At 39.8% G+C, this 17628-nt stretch overlaps 1 protein-coding gene across 3 annotated transcripts in view; it reads left to right on the top strand.

Moving 5' to 3' along the window:
- The first annotated feature begins 347 nt into the window (after window positions 1-347).
- The window catches only part of pdcd4b (programmed cell death 4b), a 49924-nt gene continuing 32643 nt past the window's right edge, over window positions 348-17628 (top strand). The window contains exons 1-4 of one of the 3 annotated variants that reach the window (XM_068053006.1): window positions 349-778; window positions 8094-8390; window positions 12449-12543; window positions 14079-14213. In XM_068053006.1, the coding sequence (XP_067909107.1) occupies window positions 736-778; window positions 8094-8390; window positions 12449-12543; window positions 14079-14213 (570 nt within the window). In that variant the 5' untranslated portion in view covers window positions 349-735. Of the gene's footprint in view, window positions 779-8093; window positions 8391-12448; window positions 12544-14078; window positions 14214-17628 lie in introns of all 3 variants that reach the window. The other 2 variants (XM_068053007.1, XM_068053008.1) reach the window with 2 other exon arrangements.

Here is a 17628-nt window from a genome sequence, read left to right as displayed (position 1 = left end):
AATGCAGCTACGGCCGAACCAGTGTTTCACAAAGGTTTAACACAATTTCCCTGCTTTTGTTCTCTATGCCTCTATGAATAAAGCCAAGAATCCCGTCTCAGCAGCCTTCATGTGAATACATTTGCAGTGCAATTATTGGTAAGTCCTCCAGCGTGGATGGCAGCACCGAGACAACCCCGGCCGAGAAGTGGGGGTGGGAGGAGGCTCGCGATGTCTTCGCCCTTGTGGACACTGATTGGTCGCCGGAGTGAAGGGCTTACTTTGCTCTCGTCTTTGCTGCGATTGGTCCGATGCGCAGCGAAGGTGACGAATGAACAATGCTGTTGCTACCCACGTGACATGAGGTCGTGGGGTGGAAAAACAAACAGAAGCCACTGGAAGGCGTTGAGGCGACTAGAAGGAATTAGACAGAGAGAGAGGGTTCCGTATTATGAAATCAAATCTGTGCAGCCGGGAGCCCTGAACATCCCTATTATTTAATCATTTTAAAATATATATATATATATATGTTAAAAAAAAAGGCTGTACTGAATCACTAGCTTTTTATTCTCCTCACTCAAGAGCTCAGTTTAGACGAAACAACGGATTTGTTTTCATTTAAGTTCGAGACGCTGCAGGCGCGGGGGTGGGGGGGAGGGAGGAAAACAGGCCGAGGGGGCAGGGGATTGTCCCAGAGCAACATCTCCTACTCAGAGCTCAGAAAGATCAACCCTTCGACTCAAATCCTTCAGCAACATGGCAACAGAGGCTGAGACGAAATTCAACAGCTCTCCAGCAGGTACTGTGTATGTGTGTGTGTGAGAGAGAGAGAGAGAACTTGGTGATTGGGTAATGATTTGCCTGCAGGAATTCTGTTTAAAATATGGTTTTAAAATGTGGAATAAACACACAGGGTGTGTAAGGCTAGCGTTTGGTTTGGGATTTAAAAGTTCTCTTTCTGCTTTCCCCCTAATTGCATCTCTTCGATAAGGTGAGTTTTTATTTTTTTTAAAAAGTGATGCATTTTTCTTTTAATGTGTTGCTAGTATTTCTTCAAAAGTAAATACTTTCAGTTAGGAACTTCCAAGGAAGCACTTTGAAAGACCACGTGTTGTGGTGGAGCCATTGGGATTATTTGGTTTACTTCCTTCCCAATATACATTGTCACTTTAAGAGCTTGCAAACCTTTTTTTGTGACCACTTTGTTTTGGACTTCTTGAGGAAATTGCGTGTATTAATTTTTTTTAACCCTTTGATCGCCTATGTTATACTGTACGTACAAGTTGGTAACTCGTCTCTTCTGCCCCCCACTGCCCCATTTATTTAAGCTCTATTAGAATTAAAATGATCTTTACTGCACTACCCAGGTAACCTTGCTGTTTTATATCTAACTCAAGAAGCTGTTTAATAAAAGCAAAATACTGCAAATGCTGGAAATCTGAAATAAAAACAGAAAGTGCTGGAAAAACTTAGCAGGTCTGGCAGCATCTGTGGAGAGAGAAGCAGAGTTAACGTTTCAGGTCAGTGACCATTCTTCAGAACTAGTTCTGAAGGGGTTTTCCAACACTTTCTGTTTTTATTTCAAGAAGCTGTTTATTTGACATCTGTGAAAGCAACCTTGTGTTTACATATAGCTACACTTTATCACATCTCTACATCTTGAACTTTATACAGTGACTGTAATGTGGATGAATGCAATAACTGTTTTACAGGCAGCAATAAATGACCTATTTTGTGTTATTAGTTGAGGAGATTTGTTGAACAGAATACTGAGCATACTCTTTTTCAAGATTGCCTTGTGGACTTTGTCTAGCTGAACTACTGGAATAGGAAACCTGGATTCACTTCCAACCATGCAGTATTACCTCAATAATGCATGGTAATTTTAGTGCAAGTCCTGAAGTTGGGCTTGAATCTATAACACTGAACCAGGCTACCACTTTTATTTGTAGTACAATTGTACTGCTTCTGTTAAATAAAATTTATTTGGCAAACTTTTAAAATGCTTGTTGCCATAACGTCTTTGATGTATTGGATGTACTAGACCATGTCAGTATTGTGCACCTGCAGCCCTTGTTTTCCAGCTGGTGTGTGATAGCGACACTGTTATGTCTGTCACTGCTGGACAAAAGGTGGGACAAACCAGGATTGAGGGATGGATCTTGTAACCATTTTCAAAGTGGGGCAGAACATATCTTTTAAAGTTAATTTCATTTTTGTTCTATGACAGAGAGTAATATTTGTGGTCACTCTCTTGACCTTTCCTATGCATTGCCAGTCTGCTTGACTGATATCCAGACCATTTTCCTTCAGTTAAACATTGGGAATTCTGAAGCCATAATCTTCCCCATCCCCACCCCACCACAAACTCCATATTTTGGTACCTCCAGACCCGACAATTCCAATGGTCCGCCTCTCAGCTTCTGCCTTCCTTAAGTCTAAGCACAATCAAAACTCTCTGTATAACCTAGTTTGCACCAAGTGCCCTATGTTCTATCCTAAAAACCCTTCGCAAACACTGCATTCTTCTTGAGCATGCCCCACCATTGGCTGCTGAGCTTTTAGTTGTTTAGGTCCTAAGTTCTGTATTTTCCTTTCTAAACTTGTCTGCCTCTTCGCCTTCACCTCCTTTAATACGCTCCTTAAAACTGATCTCTTTGGCCAAGCTTTTCGGCATCCCTCATAATATCGCCTTCTTTGCTTCTGTCCATTTTTGTCTGAATAAGCTTCTGTGAAACACCTTGGGACAAGTTTCTATTTTAAAGCTGCTGTATAAATGCAAGTTGTCTCATTTGAGGGCAGCTTGAAATTTCTGCAAGCCTATGCTGAATATATTTTTCCAAAAGGCTTGGTCTCTACCTATGCGGTTAAGGTTGATCCGTGGCTTTATTGAAGTACTGTCTTTCCTGATTTTGTTCCACTTTGTTGACTGCGCAAGTTACTCCTTGAAATTAGTTGGAGATTAAAATCAGGTTAACGAATATCATAACTTTGAGCTTTTAGTAATGATACAGGCACAGCCTGACAATTTTCAGTGCTCTCACATTGTTGGCTTAGTGATTTCCATGCCAGTTGATCCCAACAATACACTGTTTAAGCCATATTCAAACATCGGCAAAGATTAAAATAAATATTTGAAATTATTCTATGGGGAGAGGTGATACAGGCATTCACTTTCAATGCTCTGTTGTATTTTTGCCTCGTGAAGGTTTTCTTGTCTCCTTGTGAATCCTGAAATCCAACTTTGGAGATGTTCACAGGAATCCAAATCCTAAAATTGGTCAAGTGTTATAATGCAGTCTATTTCCCATTTGTTTAGGATAGTTTCTCTTCTCCCTCTCTCCCTTTATCTTTCAACTTCTGTTAATAAAGTACTTGGTCTTTTCTACCAATCTGCAGCATGGTGCGTGATTCATCCTGTTTAAATAGTGATGGTTTGTGTTGCAACACCTTGTTAAATTAACATTTTTTAAAAAGTGTGGCTTTAGATTAGATTAGAGATACAGCACTGAAACAGGCCCTTCGGCCCACCGAGTCTGTGCCGACCATCAACCACCCATTTATACTAATCCTACACTAATCCCATATTCCTACCAAACATTTCCTACCAACCTGTCCCTATATTTCCCTACCACCTACCTATACTAGTGACAATTTATAATGGCCAATTTACCTATCAACCTGCAAGTCTTTTGGCTTGTGGGAGAAAACCCACGCAGACACAGGGAGAACTTGCAAACTCCACACAGGCAGTACCCAGAATCGAACCCGGATCCCTGGAGCTGTGAGGCTGCAGTGCTAACCACTGCGCCACTGTGCCGCCCCAAATTCTTTAATTCTTAGCCAGGGTAGTAACTGTTTTGACAGCTCTTCAAAGGACTGTTGCTAGACTGGGTCTCTATAATGACTGTAACCTAGAGATTTCATTAAAATTTATAAGACTGAAATGTCTACACTTTAAAAACTACGTAACTTAGCAAAATTGTCTTATCTGTGGCTGGCATTCCAATTGGAGCCTCTTTTTCCTGTTTCAGACTGTTGTTGCAGTGACTGCCACGTGCTTCTACATGTCCTTACTGTTTGTAAGGGGTTCAGTGAGATCAGCCTCAAATCTATTCTTATAGAAACATAGAAAAATAGGAGCAGGAGTAGGCCATTCAGCCCTTCGAGCCTGCACCGCCGTTCAATACAATCATGGCTGATCATCCAAACTCAGTTATACAGTTGTGTTGGAAGAATTCCCAAAATGGGGGTGATTTCCTGTATCATTTGATTGAGTCTTCAGTAGCCTTTTATTAACTTGGAATTTAGTAACGATGGTGTTGGTGTCCAGATCAAAATAGCATACAGATTTACCTAATTCTTGTTAGCCGGTGAACAGCCATACTTCAAATCACTCTTCTGAACTGTCCAAATAAAAAGTCTGCTTGACTCTCAACTGGCTAATATTCTAATTCCAAAAAGAGATGATTTTTGTTGAGGCTTGGCTTTTTAGTTAAATGTAACGTTTCAACAAAAAAAGTTTGAGGAATAGCATTTATTTAGAGGTTATACAGGACCGTGCTTTTTTGGATGTGGAACTTGAAATCACTAAAGCAGTTAAAAAACAGTTTTGGTTAAACACTGGGAAGTCTTGCCATATCCTTCACTCTCCCAAAATGGTGTATCTTTTTTCCCTTTTCGGCCCCATCTCTGAAGGTGCTGATTTTGAGATGCAGTTTCAGATCCACCATTCTTCTGCAGGGTGCAACAACCGACTATTCACTAATGTGACCGTGACAGCCAAAGCTAATTCTGCCCTCTTAAAGATCTTCCAACAGGTCCTTCTGGATGGTGAATAATAGAATACTTGTCTTTTTATGTTCACCTTCCCCCAATGTAAAGCACAGGGTCAATTATCCTCCTCTCCACGAGTGTCATTCTGTAACTGAGCTGATAGCCTCTTCCTCTTGAAAGCCAAGCTGAAATCGTGAACTCACTACGGAGTTTTGTGGATGTGAATTTGTATTCTTTGTTGTACAAAATATTTTGCCTTCCATAAACAAAATATATTATTCTGGGCTTAATGTGGCCTGACCTTCACAGTCTATACTGCTCTTTTCCTGCAGTTACCAACTGAGCAATCAAGGGATCTCACTTCTGGCATTTTTCAAATAAAAAGTTGATTGTTGAACCTTAGTTAATACACACTCGGGAGCTTTACAACTCTATTTCTGTACCAGTGCCTTCATGATTGGTAACACTTGGTTTCAGGAGTAAGTTTTCCATAAATGTAAAAATTCAGGTCTCCAACCAGCAGCTTTAATGCATATAAAATGTTAAAAAGTGGCACACTAATAATGTTCAAGTATCATTTAACAGTAATTCAGTGGAATATACTTTCAACTTTTAAATTAGAAGTTGAATTTACTTGTATGATGTTACAAATCACTGTGTGGTGTACCTGACCATGTGAACCTTTCTTTCATACAGCAGGAGCTATTTTAACATTGTTAAGCTACCTTTTTTGTCCTTGTGTGTTTCTATTCACCCTTAGTCTTTTCTTGCCTTCCTTCTACTCCCAAGTGCAAACGCCACGAGAGTCTTTCCTGATTGCTGTACTTTCCTCCTGAAACAACAAAGTCAAATTGAGACTGAACTCAATGCTTGTGGGTGTGAATTTGCAATTTTTGTTCACACTTTTAAATTGATTAAACAAAAGTAATTCACCTGGTATTCCAGCATTTTAATTTAATATGCTAAATCATTGATGGGCTGTAGTTCTTTTAACATCTTGTTTTATGTTGGTTATGGAAGGTCTTCTCTCAGTTTACCAGTTTAAGAAGCAAAGCTAAAGCTTTGCTGCCATAGTTAGCACACATTTGGTGTCTGTGACACATCATTGCCAGACATGCAGTGTAGTGCTACTGATTTCCGTAGTACCAGGGAGAGACAACCTGAAAAATATTAAAACTTTAATCATTTAACAGCATATAGGGCCATATAGCGCACTGTCATTAGAAATATTACCAACTGTTATGAGGCAGAGTTTCAGGCATGCTTTGAAAGAATGATGCAAGCAGGTAGTTGAGATGAAACTCTGAGTTCATCCCTGTTAAACATGTTCATATGGTTTAACTGATGTAGTATAATTTGAGCAGATAAACCTATGTATGGTATATGTCAGAAACAGTTTACAGCTGCTATAGATACTTGTCAAATTTCTATTCTGCATTTTCTATTGTGTGTTTTTTTCATTGAGAAAGCAATGTGAAAGGCAAAGGCTAATTTCTTCAGAATGTTACCAAGGTTGAATAGAGCAAGAGCGGCCCAAATAGATGCGACATTATGATGGCATGCTATTTAAAGAAGAGCAGGGGTGTTATCCCCGGTGTCCTGGCCTATATTTATCCCTTAATCGACATCACCAAAAAAAGCATATTATCTGGTCATTATCACATTGCTGTTCGTAGGAGCTTGCTGTGTACAAATTGACTCCCACGTTTCCTACAACAGTGACCACACATCAAAAGTGCTGCATCTGCTGTAAAGCACTTTGAGACGTCCGGTGGTCATAAAAGGCACCATATAAATGCAAGTCTTTCTTTTTCTTAGATTTTAAAAGCTTATTGGCGAAAAGAGTGACTGTGATAAGTAAGTTTCACTTTTGAGGGTTTTTGTTTTTGAGTGGAAGATAGAGTTTTGATTTCAATACAATGACTGTCCATAGAAGTGGAATAAGGGTGATCTATTTGAAGCTTGGAAAGAATGAGAGAATAGATCACGAGTATTGATCATAGTACCAATATAATGAAAGCTGAGAAAAGTCCTGATCGAGAGGCTGCAAGTGAAAGGGGTTACCTATCAGCCGATGTACTCTTTATGTAGTATCCTGTTTACATGTCCAGCTTTTGTTGAAATTTGCATGTATTTGTAATTTCTTGCCAATGGACCTGCCTTAGGAATAAAACAATGTGATGTAGAGAAGCCTTCTGATGGATTTGTGTACTTGGCTTCAGTATTAAGCCGTCAAATAATCATTCTAAGCAGTATATTCTTAGTAAGAAAGGTATGTATCGCAACTTGCATTTATATAGTGCCTTTTGTAGTAGTGGCAATCTTCCCAAGGACAGGTGCTCTGGTCATTTCTTCACACCTCAAGGTCCTGTGCTTTCCTCTTCAGTTGCTGTTAAGAGCCTTCCTTTTTTTAAATAACTTCCATGAGAATTGAGCAATATGACAAGGGAAAAGTACATGAGGTGGTTTCCTGTTGCCTTCCTCATATGTGCTTTAAAGGAAAAACAAGTCCTCTTCCTGAAGGATCCTCCGCCTGTAAGCAGCCGTTGTCCCTCGAGGTTCTAGCTCTTTCGCCGTCACCACCGAAAATTTGCTGGTTCCACCATTGGCTCGTAACCCTGAACATGGGGCAACTCGCAAAAAGGCAGGGCGATCACCACCTGAGGTCTCAAATGACCCAGCTACCCTTTAAGATGCCTTTAAGGTAAGCAAATATCCCAAGGTGCTCCACAGAAACGTAGTCAGATGGCGGTGGAGTGATAAAATGCTTGGTCAAAGAGATAACTTTTATAAGGAGTGTCTTAAAGGAAGAGAAGGCTAGTACAGTTTGTAGTACACTGTTTCATGTTACTTAATGGAAGGATGACAGGTGCAGGAATCGCAGAGGGCAAAGTTCTACTCTAACCCCTTGTGTTGTCCTAAGTACTATTTGCATATAATGTAAATCCTAAAAGTTTGCTATCTCATCTGAGAATAATTCACCCTTCTAAGCAGGCTAGGCAACATCTGTTTTTGTTTGTAAGTGCTTTGCGTTTTTGCTTTTAGACAGTAGAGCAGGTGAATAGCTTGTACACTAGTTTGTAGGCAATATCCATGTGTGGTTTAGCTCACAGGAGGTGTGCATACTGCAGGCCAGTTGAAGTAGGGTGTATTATTTTCTTTCTTATGTTGAGATTCACCTTTGTCACAGATCTTGCAGGTGGAAGTGTCAGCTGCTACTGGTGTTAATTGTTTTTCTGTTGTACTAGACTCCGCCTTTAAAAAGTACACTTTATATTGTACTTTTACTTAATTGTTGAACACCATTGTTGACTTAATGGCTCAACTTGCTGTTTCAGAACTTGACAACAGCACTAGTAACCTGTTGTCTGGAGATGAAGATCAAACTGAAGCCATTATGCTGCCAAATGAAATCAATGGGAACTGGACATCACAAGAGACGTCCATTCATGAAGCTCGGCTCAAGGCCAAAGCCAAGAGACGTTTGAGGAAGAACTCTTCTCGGGATTCTGGACGAGGAGATTCTCTCAGTGATAATGGGGAGAGTAGTCGGAGTATTATTCCCACTAGTCCAAAGGGAAAAATGTTGGACAGGAAGTCACGGATGGGAAAAGGAAGAGGACTGCCCAAGAAAGGCAAGTACTTGAGGTTTTAATTTGGAACTGATTAACATTCAAGGATGCACTTTCTATGCAGAACATTTTGAGGAGGAAGATGTGGGCTGAGAACTGAGGTAAAGTCTTGCAACATTTTCTAAGCATAACATTTTCAGGAAAATAACCGGCCATTGAGCTCAGTGGCATTGTTTGATACAGGTGTATCTTGCAGTCTGCATGCTCCTGTTATTTGCTTCAGTAGCCTTCCTTGGTAACGTTATTCAGAATTCTGTTACCCTAGTTTCACATGACTTCTCCTCTTACTCTTTTTTAACTTGTATCCTTTTTGGTATTTTAAGATCTTCATGAGCAATTTGCATGGATCACCTTCATTGGTTCCTTTCAATATCTTGAAAATTTCATTATCTTCAATCTTCCAAAGAGAGCTTAACTTTCTTGACCTGTCCTCATAACTGAAAATACCAATATCTGGACTCACCTTGGTTACTTGTCTTTAAAGCATCTTGAAGGCAATAAATATCCTTCCTATAGCTTTAAGTTGAGGGGTGATAGATATAGGACAGATGTCAGAGGTAGTTTCTTTACTCAGAGAGTAGTAAGGGCGTGGAACGCCCTGCCTGCAACAGTAGTAGACTCGCCAACTTTAAGGGCATTTAAGTGGTCATTGGATAGACATATGGATGAAAATGGAATAGTGTAGGTCAGATGGTTTCACAGGTCGGCGCAACATCGAGGGCCGAAGGGCCTGTACTGCGCTGTAATGTTCTAATTCTAATTCTAATTACCAGAACTCTACAATTAGATGGGGTCTGATTCAGCATCTTGTACATTGCCAATACAAATTCTAGATTTGTATTTTGTCCATCTGCTATTTACCATTTTACTTTAGCCTAATAAGGCAGTTGTAGTTAGAACAAAAAAGTGTTTTTTTCTAAGATTTAAACAATGGCTTCTTTAATTCTGCCATTGTATAAGGTGTTAAAATTCCACTTCATTCATAGAAATTATGCCCCAACTTGATGGGTTACAATGTTACAGTAACTATTTGTTCGGCTGCTGTTCAGTTTGCTTGAGGGAGGAACCAGGTTACTTAATATTAATTCAAATAACACCTATTTCTACTAGTTGTTTTTGAAGGGAACAGACAGTAATTTAAATTGTTTTAAAGTGTTTTATCAGCTTGCTTCATTTCAAATCTTTGATTCTGTCAGGGGGTTTCAAAGATACTTAATTGGTGAGAGTATAAAAAGAACAATTAAGTATAAAAGTGTGGTTGATATAGGTTGCAGGTTCTTTGCATTGTGAGAAGCAAGCTAGGCTTAACCACTTAATGTAAACATGCCACTACTTTGTTTACTATTTCAGTAAGTTTGTTTGGTAGGTATGAGATTCTCCTCTATCATTTATGTTTATAGCACATTTCCTATCACCTTTTTCAACTGCACTTTTCAGTTTGTGGATCCTATTTATAATCTAGTTATTGCAATGTACTACTTTAGCTCCTATTCCATGACTTCCTACTCTGTTGTGCTTGTGGGACTTCTCGATATAAGGAGAGGCAAAACTATAGAGGGACTTGTAAATGAGCAGAGAGACTTTGAGACTGATGCACTGGGGAATAGGGAGCGGTGAAATTGGGGAGGCTGGGGATGATGAGACAGGTTAACACTTGGATCGTAGAGATAGAACTTGGGAGCTTGATGAGGAGAGCACTGGAGTAATTGAAGTGACAGTCATGGGTTAAGGATTTCAGCAATGTAACCTCTTGGACAAAGTCTTTAAAGATGAATTGTGTACCTAAGGTTCTTTCTTCAGCCTATTTTGGATGAACTTCTGGCTGATGCTGTAATGAATGCCTACTCTGATGCCAGGCATAAAATGGCTGGCTAGAACTGATGTCATAGCTGGGTCTTGACAGGAATTGTATCTGCGGGAAATTGTGGCATTTCATGATTCTTTTCAGTAGGCCAGTAGGAAACTGCAGTTTGCTATGTAAATAGCCCTGGTTAGAATTAGAATGCTGTAATCTTTAATTCCTTGCAGAATCAAGTGTACTGGAGGAATTAGATAAAGCATTAATATTCAGAAATTATGCCTCAGCTTAACAAGATGCAGGGTTTTGGGGAGTAAAGTTTCTTGATGCCTGAGGTTGGGGCTGTGCATTCACCCTGATATTGCTTCCAGAGCTGATTTGAACTTGCCTATTTACACTGCCTCATTTATATTGCAGAAGCTTGGATTTGCTAGTGGTTTTTAACAGCACCAGAGAAGGGTGTGCAGTTGATCCACGTTTGCAATTTTAGCATTCTGGCTGTAGACCTTCCCAGAGATGGAGATACTCTTGTTGGCTGGTATAGGTGGACTGCTTGTGGCCAGAATATAGTAACAACCCAAAGTCAGGTGACACCAGGAAGAGCTTCGCTTTCAGAAGTGATGAACATTCTGTTCCCTGCTTCTGAAAGCATTCACACCACCTCATTTACATTATAGTTCTTTGAGGCAGATGCTTTAATCTAAATGGGCTATTAGCTACAGTGTAATTATAAACAAATAAATGTAGTGGGTAAAGTTTATGTTTTGGATATATATTTATTTTCAAACTGAATTTGTAAGTGGGAAGGGGTGTCCATGCTGGAGAATGGATTATCTTCACCTTTTGCATCTATTAACCACATCAAGTGCAGCATGAGTTAATTGCAGGCTCTTTTACCATCTACACTGAACCTTGAACTGGAGTCTTGGTTGCAACCCTAGAGTGCCATCTGAAACATTTCTGGCTAGCCCATCTGTGTACGTCATATGATTATGGATTGATGTGTTGTGGACTTTAAACCAGTGCGGAACTTTGTTGAGATGGCTGTTGCATATTTTGCTGAGATAGTAGATAGGAAAAATCTGAGTGCAATGGGTGTGGATGGTGTTAGAAGGGGTGGGAAAAGTATGTGTAGACATTTAAGTTACACTACTTTAATAGGATATAGATTTGCATGCATGATCATCTATAGGATGTAGATTTGTATATGTGATTTCCTAAATCATGAGTTCATAATTTGCAGTTGAGTGAGTAGGAGCAAGATTCTTCTTAGGAGTGAAATAGAGGTTTATGGTGCAACTTTCTCTCCAGTTCAAAGGGGGAGTTAGTGATGGGTACATTCCAGAATTTGTAGTTGAACAGTTTATGGATCTTGACTTTATAGGAGCGGCTTCTAGAAATTAGAATACTGGAGGGAGAATCGATGCCCAGAAAACGCATTTTTGTATGTCCTTTCCTCATTACTGCAGCTATCTGAAAAATGCAGTGTTTATGAATAGTGTATAAATGTAACCAAGAAGATCACAGAAATTTGAAAAGTTTTGTCAAGGCTGTACCAACCAGTGAGGAAAGATTAAACCAATTCTTGAGATACTGTGCTCTAGAGGGTTACCCACAGATGCTAGCATTTTTTGAAATCTGGTGTAAAACTATGTTAAGGATTCCTATAATGTCAAAGCCATACAGGAATGCATTTATCCATTCACAATAGTAATTATTTTTGCAGGAGCCACATTAGTACAACCCATTTACTAACCCTGCACAAGTGTGAGAGGAATCAAATAATCATGATCGCACAGGGAAGTGGAGCTCATTGGAAATCTTGTTAATAAAATTTATTTGTTTATGGTTATCCTGTATATAAATTTATATATTTGTGGTATGAAAATAAAAAGTCAGGGCTTACTACTTTTTGGACAAAAATGGCAAATTAGGAGGATGTGTAAAGTTGAACTGGTTGTACTGAATCAAGTGCAATTGGGATGGGAGGAAATGTTTAGATAGGATAGCAGTTACTATAATTTGTTGACATCAAATGCCACTTCAGTCAGCACTCCCTATAGTGCCTGTATCAGAATTATTTCTATTAGAAATGTCTTTTTTTTTAACCATGCCCCAGATTATAGTTCTGAAACCCAAATATGGTATTTGTACCACTTTTTAAAATAGGTTAGCGGAAAGCTTGTATAAACTTGGGCTTTAAAAAAAAAAATAGCAAATATGTATTATTTTAAGTTATTCAAAATTCAAATTGTGTTGGTAGGTGGAGCAGGAGGTAAAGGTGTCTGGGGGACACCTGGTGAGGTGTATGATCTGGAGGAAGTGGATGTCAGAGATCCTAATTATGACGAAGATCAGGTGAGTGCGTATCAGATAGTAATCTCTTTGAAGCCTTGTTGGTTGGTAACATGACTTATGAAATAACCTATGGTTAATTGTATTCCTCTTATTTTTCAAAATTGGCGAACAAAGGAATAATGTAATTTTGTAGGATAAATAGAAATATTTTGCATAGTTGGTCAGATTGAAACAGATCTCCCGAAGTACTCCTTTCTTCCTTGATGTGGGAGAGGGTTACTGTCAACATGTATCCCCACAGCAGAGGTTTCTGATGAGCAGTGCTGATGATGGGGACTGTCCAAAAGCTGGTAGAGTTTAGAACTGAACTTGTTCATTTAACGTACAAAGTGTGATCACTGCTTAATCTATCTTTCAACCTACATATCTCTCAACAATGCCCAAAAATCTGCACGGATAAATGGACTGCAAGTGTTACTGAGCTATGCAGTTTCCTGGTCTGTAGTGAAATAGTTTATCACAGCTGTCAGTGGTGAGGTCACCACACTTGGCCTCTGCCCCCAAACTGAACATTGACTGGGATATTGATCTTAATTGATGCTTGCAGAAGTTGGGTGTAAAGAAGAAACTTGTGCTTATTTGACTCTGGATGTCCCAAGGTGCTTTCATGTGCAGTGAATTACTTTATAGTCTAGTCACAATTTCTCTGTTAATAGTTTTATGCAAATGCTGTTGAGATGCATATCCAGTTAATCTATTTTTGGAGGTATAGGTTAAGAGAAGTGTGTTGACCAAGAAACTGGGAGAACTTCCAACTTTTTGAATAGTGCCGCAAGATCATTGCTAATCCACTTCAAAGGCCAGTAGGGCTAAGTTTACTGTCTCGTCCTAAGGACGAACTCAATTGTGATCTTTCTTTCCACATAACGCTAAACTCATGCAAGAGAGATCCATACAAGTGGAAACATTTGAAAGTTGTAGGCATCCATGGAACCGTACCCAATCAGATGTTACTGCCTTCAGGAGATGAGAAAAAGCTAAATATCCACAGTTAGTTTAATGAAACATATTTTCTACTCTGTGGCTGATGCCAATTCATGTAATGTCCCCTTCTCTTTAATAAGCAGATCACTCTCTGTCTCTCTAGCTTCATCATGTTTCACAGGCTAAGTATTCTGAACCAGCAGAGACCCACAGAGTGTTTGTAGTGAAATTGGTATATTTATTGCAACAGTACTTCTTGAAATCCCCATCTCATGCCATATCCATCCCATTCCTTTCATCCCTCTCTCATCCCCATTCCATTGCCCATTCCACCCCTTCTTCCTATGCCATCCCCATCCCTTCCCTTCCCTGCCGTCCTGCCCCCTCATCACCCCCCGCCCCCACAAATCAATCATCAGGAGCCCAATAACCAAGGCCAGGAAGCGGCGAGAGCAGGGGGCGCCAGGGGCCAGAGCCCAGTAACCAAGGTGTGTGCTCCAGGTTCCGCCCACCAAATCAAACCACTGACCTATCACAAAATGCCGATGGAAAAATCTATTATAGACTAGGAAACATGTTTCAGTTTACAGTACCATTACATAAGATTTTAGTTTTATTGTAAATCTCAACAGGAGAATTGCGTGTATGAAACAGTGGTTCTACCATTAGATGAAGGTGTTTTTCAGAAAACCGTGACTCCAATTGTACAAGAATACTTTGAACATGGAGATACTAATGAGGTTCTGGTATGTATTCAAATATTTTTAATTTAAATATAAAATGAGTGGAGCTATTTGAAATTGTTAAGATTCTTTACTTTTAAACATTGTAGCTTTTTCCTATAGGTAGATTTTAAAATGGAGTAATTTTATAGATGTTTGTGATTCTTTCAGAAAGGAAGTCATGTTAAAGAATTATTGGGTGGTAGCGTGGGAGATTTGACTCTACATATTTAATTTGCTTTGAGTAAAATGCTTTTCATTATATTGCTCATTTGAATCACTTTACCTCTGCCCATATTTGTCTTCAAACACTAAAAAATGGGTATTGTTTTTTATTTCGAATATTTTGTGAAGCTTGTTTATAGTTATTTTCTTAATTTTTAATTCAAGTATTCTTAACAGATTCTATTATTACGTTAGTCATGTGCAGGAAGCAGCCATTTAATTAAATGCTTCATGCATAGATGAGTTTCATAATTTTCCAAATCTTCGTATTACCACTGACCAACTGGAGGCAATAATTGCGTGTGAGATACATATAGGATTTAACCCCCCAAAAGGGCATGTGTTGGCTCATGTCAGTGGTTGCATGTTCAGTTGTCTAGTCACTTATAAATGGTTTTCCATCTTCTGAAATTGTTCATGTTATCTGAGCTTCTAAATTACAAATGTGCTATTGTATGTATGTTTGTATTTATAGATGCGACTGTGTAAGTGTTTTTTAAATTTGCTGTTACCAGTATGATGTAGATTTTGGGTATTTTAATAAACTGTTAAATCTTGCAGCAGTCTCAGCACACTTCATCTAAGTGAACCTAGAGTCCCCCTACAAACTGAAGTTGCAACCCTGTGATATTTCTGCCTCTGAAGAGACCTTGTGTCCTTCAGACTTTCACAGCCCTACTATGCTGCTAGTTTCCAGTCCGCTTTTATCTTTCCAAACCAGTTTGGAAGATGGCATTATCATCATACTGCACTCAAGCTTGACTTGGATTCTAAATTAAATAACTAGATTTAATTACAGAAGTTAAATATTTAGGATGCGTTCAGAACAACGTAGGCTTAAGTAAAATTATGACTGTAATATCCTCAATTCTTTTGACAGCTGTGTATCGAGTCTCTTTACCTACATTCCGGCACTTGCTTTTCATAGGACTGCTCTGGTTCCCACACACTTATGCTTTAGCTACTTGCTGCCTCTGTTGGGCTCCATTACAGCTTAAATGTAAAGTTAGTCTTTGAAATGTCTGGAAAGCGTATTAATGCTGAATATCCCATTGCCAGATTAAATTATCCATGGATGGTGGTTGTTCGAAACAAGGTCTTCCTAGCTTTTTAGAAGTGTAATGCTGTATGGTAATCAAAAACAAATGGCAGCTCCTGGAAGCTGAACATAATGGATCTGGGGTGGCTATCTTAGAACTCACTAAGTCTTAGCTTCACACTTCTCCAAGGCACAAGTCAAGAGTGTGATCAAATATTTTCTACTTGTCTGGATGAGTGCTCCAACAACACTCAAAAGCTCGACATCATCCAATACAAAGCAGCCTGTTTGATTGGTGTACCCTCCACTACTGGTGTGGAGTGACAGCATTGTGTACCGTCTACAAGATGCACTGCAGCAACTCACCAAGGTTCCTTTTGACAGCACCTTCCAAACCTGTGACCTCTACCACCAAGAAGAGCAAGGGCATGGAACACCACCACCTGCAAGCACCCCCCTCCAAGTCACATACCATCCTGACTTGGAAATGTATTCATAGAATCATAGAAAGTTTAAGGCACAGAAAGAGGCCACTTGACCCACCGTGTCTGTGCTGGCCAAAAAACTATTCACCTATTCTCATCCCACCTTCCAGCCTTCGGTACGTAGCCCTGCAAATTACGGCACTTGAGGTGCAAATCCAGACTCCTTTTGAATGAGTTAAGGGTCTCTGCCTCAACTATCCTTTCAGGCAGTGAGTTCCAGATCCCCACCACCCTCTGGGGGGGGAAAAAGGTTTTCCTCACCTCCCCTCTAATCTTTCTACCAATCACTTTAAATCTATGCCCCCTCATCACTGACCTCTGCTAAGGTGAATAGACCCTTCACCTCCACTGTATCCAGACCCTTCAAAATGTTGTACATTTCAATCATATCTCCCCTCAGCCTTCTCTGTTCCAAGGAGAACAACCCCATCCTATCCAATCTTTCCTCACAGCTGCGTTTTTCCAGTCCTGGCAACATCCTCGTAAATCTCCTTTGTACCCTCTCTAGTGCAATTATATCCTTTCTGTAATGAGGTGATCAGAACTGCACACAGTACTCAAGTTGTGGCCTAACCAATGAGTTATACAGTTCCAGCATAACCTCCTTGCTCGTGTATTCTATGCCTCGATTAATAAAGGAAAGGATTCCATATGCCTTCTTAACCACCTTATCGACCTGTCCTGCTACCTTCAGGGGTCTGAGGAGATTCACTTCACAGTCCCTCACTTCCTCTACACTTCTCAGTATTTTCCCATTAGTCATGTGTGCCTTTGCCTTGTTTGACTTCCCCAAATGCATCACCTCACACTTCTCCAAGTTAAATTCCATTTGCCACTTTTCTGCCCATCTGACCAGATCATCTATGTCTTTCTGCAGCCGACAGCTATCCTCCTCACTATCTACCACATGGCCAATCTTTGTGTCTCTGCAAACTTCTTGATCATGCCCCCTACATTTACGTCCAAGTCGTTAATATATACCACAAAAATCAGGTAACCTAGTACTGAGCCCTGCAGAACGCCACTGGAAACAGCCCTCCGGTCACTAAAACACCTGTCAACAATTACCCTTTGTTTCCTACCACTGAGCCAAATTTGTATCCACCTTGCTGCATTTCCCTGGATCCCATGGGATTTTTTTTTTAACCAGTCTGCCATGTGGGACCTTGTCAAAAGCCTTGCTAAAATCCATGTAGACCACATCAACTGCACGACCCTCATCTATCTTCCTTGTTAATATTTCAAAAAAAATTCAATCAAGTTGGTCAAACAAGATCTTCCCTGAACAAATCCATGCTGACTATCCTTGATTAACCTGTGCCTTTCTAAGTGACAGTTTATCTTCTCTCTCAGAATAGATTCCAATAATTTGCCACTACTGAGGTTAGACTGACTGGCCTGTAATTATTCGGTCTATCCTTCACTCCCTTTTTAAACAGAGATACAATATTAGCAGTTCTCCAATCCTCCTGCACCAAATCTGTATCCAGTAAAGACTGGAAAATGATGGTCAGACCCTCTGCTGTTTTCTCTCTTGCTTCTTTTAACAGCCTGGGATACATTTCATCTGGCACTGGTGATTTATCAACTTTCAAGGATGTTAATCCCATTAATACTTCCTCTCTCCCTATGTTTATCACATCCAATACTTCACACTCTTCCTCCTTAACTACAATATCTGCATCATCCC

The sequence above is a fragment of the Heterodontus francisci genome, chromosome 20 (assembly GCF_036365525.1).
Source record: "Heterodontus francisci isolate sHetFra1 chromosome 20, sHetFra1.hap1, whole genome shotgun sequence".
Lineage (NCBI taxonomy): Eukaryota > Metazoa > Chordata > Chondrichthyes > Heterodontiformes > Heterodontidae > Heterodontus > Heterodontus francisci.
The sequence above is the reverse complement of the archived record's forward strand: the minus strand, read 5'-3'. Positions and strand labels throughout refer to the sequence as shown.